General features: G+C 39.6%; 1 protein-coding gene across 3 annotated transcripts in view; it reads left to right on the top strand.

The window, feature by feature from the left end:
* Positions 1-12269, top strand: part of PTPRG (protein tyrosine phosphatase receptor type G) — a 705012-nt gene that overhangs the window by 408704 nt on the left and 284039 nt on the right. For all 3 annotated transcript variants that reach the window (XM_034996466.1, XM_034996465.1, XM_034996467.1), the window contains exon 3: positions 7361-7540. In XM_034996466.1, coding sequence (XP_034852357.1) covers positions 7361-7540 — 180 coding nt within the window. The remainder of the gene's footprint in view (positions 1-7360; positions 7541-12269) is intronic.

The raw sequence follows: 12269 nt of genomic DNA, 5'->3' as shown, positions 1-12269 counted from the left end.
AAATTTACATTTTCTTAACTGGCTTAAAAATTAGAATATTACTATGAATAACATCGAACAACTTCATAATTATGCATGCATAAAAAATGAAAACACCAGAGATCAGCAATATGAATGCTTTTTAGCACTTTTTCCTTTTTTTATATATACGGCAATAAATGCACAAAAAGTAATTAAGTTCCTGGTAGTGGAGAATGCAAAAGAATCGCAAGCTAAATCCCATAAAGCTTTTTAATTAAAAAATGGAATAGTTTTAAGATGTGTTTTAGATTTGGGGGAAAAAGCATTAATTATAATATTAGGTAAAACAATGAATACTAATATTTTTGGATTGTTGCTGTTGGTTAAAAGTAGACAACAAGATGCAGGGTAATAAGCCTGGATTCAGGTAATACTTTTAATATAAGTTCCTTGAGGGAGGCATTAATAAGCATATTTGACTAGAAACAGCACATAACAGGTATATTAGTTTTGTTTTTAATTAGATTTAGACAGAATTCATTATTTTTAATGGCTTTTCATTAGTGAACAGAAACCGTATTATGGTAAAATAAATTCAAGGTGTATGCTTATTTTCTGCAAAGAATCTCTTAGGTATTTAAAGAAATCATTGTTTGGAACACAAATCCTAGATAGATATTTGAAATTCCTCACTTTTAGGTAAAAGTATGATTTATATGCTCTAAAAGTAGCAATTTTATCTCTTTCTCAAGTCAGGTATTAATAATGAACTGTAACTAAATGAGATTGTTACTTAAATTGTTTAAAAGTCTTATTGCTATATTTATATCTCTTCATATTGGGCTTTTCAAATAATATTGCTGGAAGTGGGGGTCAAAATTAGATTTTTCTCTCAGATTTTTATTTGAATTTTCTTTGAATGCGATAACTTACTTTTGGTCCAAAATTTATGTATGTCCATCAAATTCTTTGGGTTAAATCTGCCTTAAAGAGACACTGAATTTAAAGTGGGATCTCAGATGTGAGCCCAGATTTACAGTAATTGCTATTATTTTCATGTGGGGAATTCTGTCTGCCTTAAATAGGACAGTTGGAATTAAACTCCAGTTGTGTGATTTATTCACTTTACTGTAGAAATATGTCTTCCTGATGCTAGTCTACTGAATTGTAGCATCTCAAAATGAGAAAAATACAGTGACTTGTTAATGGTACACCAGAGAGGTAGAAGTAGGGTTCTTTTAATGCACAAATGAGCCATAAATTAAGCTAATAGTGTTCTTCTTTAACTATAGTTTTTAAAGGTGAATTTCTCCAACTTTATAATGTTTTTATATAACGTTAAATAATGAAATATCACCCACACGCTTGGTGTGTTTTCTTCAAGTCAGTCTCTCTCTTCTTTTGGTTTTACTCAGTGGAAATTCATGCAAAGAGCTTAGGACAACAATCCCAGCATTATCTATAAACCAGTGCCCATCACCTTTATCTGTTAGGTCATAGACCTGCCCCCAAATATATAACAGTACATCCAATAAAATCTGGATATTTATTTGACTTCTGAGCAGTTTCGTAAATATTTCTTCATCTTGTTGGAGTAACCACAGGAAAATGACCCCATAGACAAAGAACAACCAGGAAATAAACATGGGTGTATTACTATTAACTGACTCAACTTCATTCAGAGCTCATGAGTTTTCCCACTCATTTCCATGTTTGGTTCTGCTACTCAAGTCTAGAATACCACCATGTAGTTTTGTTTTGTTTTGTTTTGTTTTTGACCACTCCTTAGTCTTCTTTGTTCTGTGACAAATTTTCAGTCTTTCCTGGTTGTTCATGACCTTGACATTTTTGAGGATTATCAGCCAAATGTTTTCATAGAATGTTCCTCAGTTTGGGTTTGTTTGATGTTTTCCTTATGATTAGACAGAGGCTATGGATTTTTAGAAAGAACCCCACAGAGGTGATGCACCCTTTTTACCACATCTATCAAGATGTGCATCATGGTCTGTGGCATCACAGGTGATGGTAACCTTCACCACCTGGTTAAGGTGGGATTACCTTCTCCACTGTGACGTTGCTCTTTTTCCCTTTGCCTTTTCTGTTCTTTGAAAGCTAGGCACTAAGTCCAGCTGGTGCTGGGATTAAGCTCCTCTTCCCGGAGGATCAACTGTACTTTTGACCCTCGTCCTCCAAAATGGGAAGCACCAGAGCCCAATACACTTCTTAGCATTTCAAGGAGTGACTCCCCTGAAATGTCACCTTCAAAATCCTGCCCTTGGGGAGGTGAGGCCCCCCCCCTTTGTGTATCACAAAATACTTGCATCCACCTGCCTTAGCCCTTAACCCCTAGCCCCTGATTGGACTGCATATTTGTTTCCTCCAGTAGATAGTCAAGTTCTTGAGGGCCTACGACATCTTTTTATGACACAAGAGCAGTGGCAATAGGAGCACCCACCATTTACCAAGTTTTCATTGTTGGGCACTTTTTTTTTTTAATATTTTATTTATTAATTTGAGAGAGAGAGAGAGAACGGAGGGAGAGGGAGCAGACTCCCTGCCGAGCAGAGAGCCCAACGTGGGGCTCCATCCCAGGACCCCAAGATCATGACCTGAGCTGAAGGCAGATGCTTAACCAACTGAACCACCCAGGGGCCCCATTGTTGGGCACTTCTTAAAGTACTTTCCATTGCTTATCTCATGTAATCCTCAAAACTACCCTTTGATGTGATACCACTAATTTTTCCCACTGTACAGATGAGCATACTGAGGCTCCAGCAGCTTCAGTTGTCCAGGGGAACCCCAGGGGAACTGTGGCAGCTCCACCTGCTGGCACCCATTTCGTAGCACTGTGCCTGGTGCTGAGCCAGGTGTCAATTCCATATTTAAATGTCTACAGTGATAAACGGATTAACAAGACTGTTTTTGCTCTTTAACTGACCTTCTTTCAATAGAGAACTCTGTTAAAGCATAGAAAAAAATAAGAGAGCCTTAAAAATAATCATGCTTCACTAGAGGCGTTAAAAGCGAAGTTCTGTCACATTCCTTTCTTTAAAAAACTGTAATTGCCTTTGGTGGGCTTGTTAAATTTGCACTCAGATTCCATCATGCACATCATATACCTGCAGCTTATTTTACCTTCTCCACATTCGGACTAATTTAACGTATTAGTGATGAAAGGAAGGAGGTTGACATCCTGACTCTTGAGACCAAGGGAGTCGGGAAGACTAGGAAGAAGTCAGCAGATAAAAGTATAAAATTAAATCCAAAATAGCACTGTAGTGTCATTAGAAGACACAACTATGCAACTCGTTAATCTCGTCTTCTAATTCATGTATTTGTGCCTAAAAATATGTACTAGCAGCGCCCTGTAGGTAGGGCCCTGCTCTAGGTGTAAGAATAATGCTGAACAACACAGAGAAGGAAGCTATTCTCAGAGCGTCATGAACTAAGAGGAAGGCAGACATTAAATTAAGGAATAGACGACAAATTACATTAGTGATAGGACGTCCCAAGAAACACAGGCGCGCATTGCCAGGATGGTGCACGACCCTTGTGTATGCCTCGTGGAAGCCCTCCCTGACAAGGGTGTATTTACGATGACATCAAACCTTTAGGCAGGAATTTTAAATGCACTCATGGAATTCATTAAAAAGAAAGTATTTTTTCATCACAGGTTGAGTGAGGTTCCACTGCCACTGTTAGATTCTCTTGCAGCAAATATGTTGGCAGTGTGTCTCCATTAAGATCTCGTTGCCACAAGACTCTCAACAGGTGAATGGCAGATTACTTTTGGCAGCCCAACTGCCCTGTGGTTTCTACCCTCCCGCTCCGCCCTGCCCACTTTGAGAAGGTAGCCTTGTGTGGTAGGTCGCCATGTCAGAGTTGGTGAGCTGTTGAAAATGGGTCCGGCTACCAACTGCACATATCCTGCTTATTCTAAGAAAGAGTCAGTAAGGGGAAACTGAAGTGCAAATGACTTTTCCTTCTTATTTTAGATGGGTTATGTCGTACCTGAGGGTGGAAGGCTTCTTGCTGATTGGTTTTCTTCCCAAAACTAGGTTTAAGTTAACCATGGCCTTTATTTAGTGTCATGTTTTTTACTTAAAAGCATTTATTCAAACTTCTGAAAAACAAAGCTTTCAATATTGTGAGATTGTACAGCTGCAAATGATTAATGATATAAGTCTCAGCACTTTATAAAGTGTCTTAACGCTGAAGAGATTTATACAGTGTGGAATGGCAGTGGTGCTTCGATGTGAGAATAGGTAATCAATACCTCGAAGCTTGGAAAAGTGTTCTATTTCCTCCACTAATGACATAGGGGTTTTTGCAAGGCAAGGGTGTCTGGAGCATGAAGCACTCCAACGAAAAATTAATTTAAAATCTGAAGTGGAAGATCAGTTTCAATTAAAATTGCACTTGAATGTACATTGGGTAGAAGTGTGAAAGCAAGCATGTAGTCGGCTTAAATCTTCAGATTGTTACCGGTGAATAAATGAATCCCACTGGTACGAACCCTGGTTATATTTTTATAGAGTGCTAAATTATATTTCACCCATGTCTAGAGGGTTTTGAGAAATAATATGAATGGAAAGTACTTTTCAGAGGTTGCAGAGTACTTTTCTTTATTAGTAGGACAATTATAAGGAGTCTGTGTTTTTACAAATGACAGCTTGCATTCTTATTTCTTTGGAGTCATACATGTTTGGATTTATTTTACTGTGCATTTTTTTTCCATCGAGTATAATTTTATCGTACTAGGGAGTTTCTAAAACTCAACACACACACACACACACATGATATTAAAACACTAGTTACCAGGGGCGCCTTGGTGGCTCAGTTGGTTAAGCATCTGCCTTCGGCTCAGGTCATGATCCCAGGGTCCTGGGATGGAGCTCAGCCCTGGGGCTCTCTACTCAGCAGGGAGCCTGTGTCTCCCTTTCCCTTTGCCTGTGGCTCCCCCTGCTTGTGTGCTCTCTCTCTCTCTGTCAAATGAATAAATAAAATTTTGGGATGCCTGGGTGGCTCAGTTGGTTAATCATCTGCCTTCAGCTCAGGTCATAATCCTGGGGTCCTGGGATCAAGTCCTGCATTGGCCTCCCTGCTCAGTGGGGAGCCTGCTTCTCCCTCTGCTTCTGCCGCTCCCCCTGTTCATGCACTCATTCTCTCTCTCTCTCTGACAAATAAATAAATAAATCTTTAAAAATAAATAAATAAATAAAATCTTTTAAAAAATAAGATAAAACGTTAGTTTCCATAATTTGAACATAGAGGCTCATGAGACACATCAACAATCACTTTATTTATCTGGAAGAAAATTTAAAGAATGGACAGAAAAATTGGAGCCGTTCCTTATGTCCCCTTTCGCCTCCTTTTTTCCTTCAAATGTAATGATGCAAGATGAAAATAAAGTTTGGCTAGAATATATGCAAATGCACACTCTGTTCCTTTATGACTCATCAGAGTCTTAGGGAATTTGACCAAGAGGTGAAGAAACATGAGTGAAAAGCCCTTGATGTTTCTTCTTTTAGTAAGGAGTCTTACAGTCAAGAAAATGGTGATGTTAACTTTTTCTAGGAAGCCTTATGACACTTGTAAATGATTTTGAAAAGTGCCCTGAGGTTGCTAAACCTTTGCCAAGCAGTGAGCATGTTCTTTCTGATAATCTCTTTTTATCCTACTGTTTGGGATGAGAATTAGGGAGAATGACCCAGGCCAAGTTATTTGCCAGATAGCAAGAATATGCACCATTTTTAGGGGGTCACATCAGTTGCTCTTGTAGCCTTGAAGCTTCTTCCATTACTGAGACTGAAAAGGTGTTCTGTGATTGTCTCTTTTTTCATGGGACCATTGTTTACACCAGCTGTGAACTATATAGGCTTAGGGCGTTGGGAACATTCATGGCCTGTGTGAACATGGCAGTGGGTTGGGCACAGGTGTGTGGGCTTTTATTCAGCAGTAGGGAGACTCTGTGTCTCTGTTCCTCCATCACACAAGGCTAGGTATAGAGTGAGGTACGAAAATACTGGTTGGTGGTGGTTTGGTCTCTTCAAATCACTTTGGCCATTCATCTTCTTCGGTCTGATATGTGAAGAAGTTTAAAGCTGTAAATCTTAGGAATCCATGTATATGTACATATACATATGTATACACATTATACTTTATTGATTAGGAAACCTAAAAATTGTAACGTTTAGACTTATTTCATATCTAATTCTTAAAAAGAGATGTATGTTAATCTTTCTAGTGAAGGATGTTACCTTTCAACGGGCCCTTCTGCTTTGTCATGTCAAGAAGGTTCAAGGCTGGGTGCAGAAAAATCTCAGAGCTTGTAATCAACTTAATAGACATCACCCCCAGATTATTTCATTTCCAAGTAGTGCAGACACGCGGGTGTAGTATGTTTTCTCTGCCTGTGTCTACTTCGTACCCAGTAGGATTCTGCACTGCTGCATTGTCTTTTAGTCTTGCAGCATATATCCCCCCAAAGCCTGTATTTATATGAGAGCTGCATTCAGTCTGCATTTACCTTTATACCTCCATCTCCTATGCCAGGGAGGGATTGAGAAGGGGAGAGGTGGGGCCCCTGGGTGGCTCAGTCGAAAGCGTCTGCCTTCAGCTCAGGTCATGATCCTGGAGTCCTGGGATCAAGCCCCACATCAGGCTCCCTGCTCGGCGGGAGGCCTGCTTCTCCCTCTCCCACTCCCCCTGCTTGTGTTCCCTCTCTCGCTGTGTCTCTCTCTGTCAAATAAATAAATAAAATCTTTAAAAAAAAGAAAAAGAAAAAAGAGAAGGGGAGAGGTGAGTGCCTGAATACGCAAATTTACAAATTCTGGCCAAACTGAAAAATCTTCCACAATTAACCAAAGGAAAACTCTGCCTCATTGCCCCGTTATTTGTAATGACTCTCATCCTGTGTTATGGTGCCTTTAATTTTTAATTTTTTTCTTTTTCTAGTTCACAGACTCTTAGGAGCTAATAAGAAAGTTGTGTTTGGTATACCATTGGTAATAGCAAAACATGCCAAACAGAGGAAGGTGTTTTCTTGTGAATAAATGCTTTACTTATTTTGGAAGACTTACTTAGGATTTTTTAAAGATGAGAACAACTCTGACAGCCCTTCTGCTCAGCTTCCTTAATCTGATTACAGATAAAGTAGCAAATGTTTGATTACAAATCAAGAAGCGAAACTATCTTAAGGAACATGTCTTTTCCTCAGTCTTATCGCCCTATCAAGCAAATGGCTTGGATTCATAGTTTTCAACGGACTAACATCTTTGGAGTGGGAACCTGAGGGGAAATGTACCTTCAGAGATACGGCGGTTGGCTTCCTACGTCCTGTTCATTCCATTGCTAACCCTTGGGGCATGAGGATTGAAGTTGTGTTTTCTTTTAACAGGTGCCTATGGCCCTGCGCACTGGGTCACGTCTAGTGTCAGCTGCAAGGGCCGTCACCAGTCTCCCATAGACATTTTAGACCAGCATGCACGGGTCGGCGAAGAGTACCAGGAGCTGCAGCTGGATGGCTTCGACAATGAGTCTTCTAACAAAACCTGGATGAAAAACACAGGGAAAACAGGTAGACTGTGATTTTTTTACTAGTCAGCAGATAATCAATGTGGAATATTTTTGGATATCTCTAGTATTTGCCTTACCCATGATTTGCTCCTTAAGTAGTGCATGTTGTTATGAGGAACATACAGCTGAGTGAGAACTTTGGAATCAGCTAAATTGCTTCAAGAACCAGCCACTTGCTCCCCTAGCTGTGTGATTTGGGGCAAATTACTTAACCACTCTGTGCCTCAGGTTTTAGAAATACAATAAAGATGCATAATAAAATAATATCAGCCTCATAGGGTTGTAAGGATTTAGTGAATCCGTATATGTAAAATGTTTATAGAATGGACTTTCAGAAATCTGCTCTACCCATTATGGTGGCCACTAGCCCCATGGCTATTTAAATTTAACTATTAAGTCAGTAAGTAAGTAAGATTAAAGTTCACTCCCTCAGTTGTAATAGCCACATATCTTTTTTTGCTTTTCCCCCCGACTTTGTTAGGTTGTCTACGTGCAGTGTTTGAAAGCAGAGGATACACATTCAGATCTTTGTGGAGTTTTTTTGGGGGGAAGTTCACTTTTATTTAACATTATATAAGTTTAATATATACAATGTGATGATTTGATACATGTTTATATTGCCAAGTGATTATCATAATTAGGTTAGTTAACATTCCCATCACTTCACATCCTCAGTTCCCTCCCTCCCTCCCCCCTTCCTTCCTTTGTTTCTTTTGATGAGAACATTTAAGACATACTTCCTTAGCAGTTTTGAAGAATAAGGTATTGTTGACTATAGTCCCCATGATCTACATCCCCAGAACTTACTTCTCTTAAAATGGACCCTTATATCCTTTGATCACATCTTCCCATTTACTGCATCTTCAGCCCCTGGCAACCACCATTCTACTCTTTTTTTCTATAATTTAGATTCCATGAGATTCCGTGAGAACATGAGTGTTTGTCTTTGACTTACCTGAGTATAATGCCCTTTAGGGCCACCCACGTTGTCACAAATGGCACAGGATTTCTTTCTTTTTTATGGCTGAATAATATTCCAATATGTATTTTCTTTGGTTATCAGTTGATGAGCACTCAGGTTGTTTCTATGTCTTGGCTATTATGAATAATGCTACAGGGAACATGGGGGTGCAGATACCTCTTCAAGATAGTGATTTCATTTCCTATGCATACACACCCAGAAGTAGAATTGTGGGATCATATGGTAGTTGTATTTTTTGGTATTTTGAGGAGCTGCCATACTCTTTTCTATAGGAGCTGTACCAATTTCCATTCCCAGCAACAGTGTACAAGGGCACCCTTTTCTCCACATCCTCACCAATACTTTTTATTTCTTGTCTTCTTGATAGTAGCCATCCTCACAGGTGTGAGGTGGTATCTCATTGTGGTTTTGATTTGCATTTCCCTGATGGTTAGTGACGTTGAGCACTTTCCACGTACCTATTGGCCATTTGTGTGTCTTTGGAAAAATGCCTTGGTCTTTTGCCAACTTTTAAGCAGGGTTATTTAGGGTTTTGTTGTTGTTGTTTGGGTTTGGTTTTTTTTGGATTTTATAGTGGGTTTTTGTTGTTTTTTGCTACTACGTTACATGAGTTCTTTACATATTTTGGGTATTAAAATCTTTATCACATGTATAGTTTGCAAATTTTTTTTCCTATTCAATAGATTGCCTTTTCATTTTTTAAATTGTTTCTTTTGCTGTGGAGAAAGAAGCTTTTTAGTTCAATGTGGTCTCACTTGTTTGATTTTGCTTGTGTTGCTTGTGCTTTTGGTGTTCTGTCCAAAAAATCATCGCTAAGACCCTTGTCTAGGAGATTTTACCCCATGTTTTCTTCTAGGAGTTTTGTGGTTTCAGGTCATACATTTAAGTCTTTAATTCATTTCAAGTTAATTTTTGTGAGTGATGTAAGGTAGGAGTCCAACTTCGTTCCTTTGCACATGAATATTTAGTTTTCCCAGCACCATTTATTGAAGAGACAGACTGTTCTTTCCCATTGAGTGTTCTTGGCTCTCATGTCAAATATTGGTTGATTGTATATTGTATATGTGTGGGTTTATTTCTGGGCTTTGGATTCTGTTCATTGGTCTGTGTCTGTTGTTAGCCAGTATCACTCTGTTTTTGTTACTATAGCTTCGTGGCATAATTTGAAATGCCTGCAGCTTCATTTTTCTTTCTCAGGATTCTTTTGGCTACTCAGGGTCTTTTGTGGTTCTATAGGAATTTTAGGATTGTTTTTACTGTTTCTGTGAAAAACGCCATTAGAATTTTGATAGGGACTGCATTGAATCTGTAGATCATGGATAGTATTGTACTAGCCGCGTTTCAAATGCTCGGTAGCCACATATGGCCAGCAGTTACCATAGTGAGGCAGCCAGACAGAGTACATTCTATCATTGCAAAAAGTTCTGTTGGACAGTTCTGTGCCAAATGCATGAGTGGAAATAAAATTCTTACCTCCTTGAGTTTTTACTTTAATATTTCCTATTATATTAGGGCACAGAGGAACATGTTCTCGTCCTTAATGAGGCCAGCAACTTGATTCTCCCGCCTTTTTTTTTTACCCCCATCAACCTCACTTGTCTTTTGAAATTTATTAATACAGAGCATCGTATTTTCACCATTGCTAATACAAAGAGCTGCCTCCCTCTTTTTTTTTTTTAAGATTTTATTTATTTATTTGAGAGAGAGAGAGAGAGCACAAGAGGGGGGAGCGGGAGAGGGAGAAGCAGACTCCCTGCTGAGCAGGGAGCCCGATGCGGGACTCGATCCCGGGACCCCAGGATCATGACCTGAGCCTAAGGCAGTCGCTTAACCAACTGAGCCACCCAGGCGTCCGAGCTGCCTCCCTCTTAATCACTATTGTGCAATTATCAGTTTCAGATTGTCCATGGAATTAGAGAATGCCTTGCTGTCCTGCGCTGTCTGATCTGAAAATAAACACAGGGGTGTTATATCTCTGCCTAGTGTTACCTGGGTTTTTATTGGTACTAAATATATTTTTTGTATCTTATTTTTTAACTCTTATAACTCTAACCCATTAAAACAAGCTCACTCTCTTTCTCTCTCTCTTTTTTGAAATGATCCCTTTGTAACCAAGGATGTCACTATAAACCACTCTTCGTAATCCCTTTCAAGAGCCTGGGCTGGCCATAGCCCCCACACTGGGCTAAAATGAGTTCACTGTCAGCCCTTTGGTTTCATTCTTATTATGGGTCACAGAGTTGGCTTTTCTTTTTTGTTTGTTTGTTTAAAAACTTTATTTATTTATTTTAGAAAGAGATAGAGCCCCCACAGCCCGGGGCGGTGTGTGTGTGGGGGGTGGCACAGAGGGAGAAGGAGACAGAAACCCAAGCAGACTCTACTTTGAATGTGGAGCTGGACATGGGGCTCGATCTCACAACCTTAAGATTAGACCTGAGCTGACACCAAGAGTCAGTGCTCAACCAGCTGTGCCACCCAGGCGCCCCAGAGTTGCCTTTTCTTTTGACCTAAGTGGCTGCATGTGCAACTTTGGGAGGATCCATTTTCTTTCTCCAAATAAGCATTTATCTGAGATTATTCAAGGCTGATTGCTTTGGGTTGCCCTGGTTTGTTCGTAGAATTGCTTCTCACTCAGTCAGCACCGTGATTCCTGACTTCAGGCTCTTCTTCGTAATATTCTCATAATCAGTTCTCCTTCTTGCCTCATCACAGGCTACCCTCTCCTGTAACTTGAGTCATCCATCTGGGTAGCTGCTCGGGAAATATGTGTGACTGGTAAGGTTATCTGTACACACTTTTTCACCCCTACCTCTAGTCTCCGATGTAGATTGTACATTTATTGTTACAATTCAGAATTTCTTTACCAGTGGTCCTTCTTTGTATTTCCAATGTGAGCATCCTTTGGAGAACCGTGATGGGAATATTGACTCCCCCCGACAATCTGAATGTGGTGGGCGGGAGTGTTGCCGTACTGGGTGTAATCAGATTGCGGAGCTGAGTACCATCTCAGTGCCACATTCCGGAAGCCTGCCAAAGGCAATTCGCTGGGCTCTCTGATGCGGATTTCTACTTGACTTGCAACGCTTGACAGCCTTCTTCAAAGATAACACGTTTCAGTGACAGCTTTCAGCTTGGTATCTCCAATGACAGGTTTTAGATGAGTGTGGGGTTCACCCAATGCAAGTTGATTCATGACCTTAGTCTTCCAGGAGCTGATTATCAATCTCTGTCACTGTGCTGACTTCCTGGAGTGATCCACAACTTGTTGCGTATCTGTGAGTGTGTGCGCCTAGTTTTAGAGCACAGCCATCCAAATGTGAGCTCATCGCTCTCAGAAATTTCAGAAGTACACCTTTCTGAGAAGCAAGAATAAATCCCCGTTACTTCTCAAATTGTACTTACTATAAATTGGTGACATCATCCTAGATAGACTATATCTTAGATAATCTAAGATGATTCTCTGGGACTGTTTTCTAAAAAGTGACAACCATGTATATGCAATTTCAAACAAGAACATGGAATTATTTTCTGTTCTCTTAAGTTTCAATGTATGATGGCATAGAAACTTGGGTGCAGAAATCACCCTTTTTCTTTGTTTTCTTCGTTTTTTTTTTTTTTTTTAATAAGCACAGACCTAGAAACTTCTTTCATCCTGTACTTCTTAAAATGCTAAAGGAGTTCATGAATTTTCCAGTATTTTGGAGAAATGAAGATTCAGTGGCTTTGTTATTATGTATGGATCATATAA

This window comes from Mirounga leonina, unplaced genomic scaffold, assembly GCF_011800145.1.
Source record: "Mirounga leonina isolate KUSES-001 unplaced genomic scaffold, KU_Mleo_1.0 Mir_94, whole genome shotgun sequence".
NCBI lineage: Eukaryota > Metazoa > Chordata > Mammalia > Carnivora > Phocidae > Mirounga > Mirounga leonina.
The sequence above is the reverse complement of the archived record's forward strand: the minus strand, read 5'-3'. Positions and strand labels throughout refer to the sequence as shown.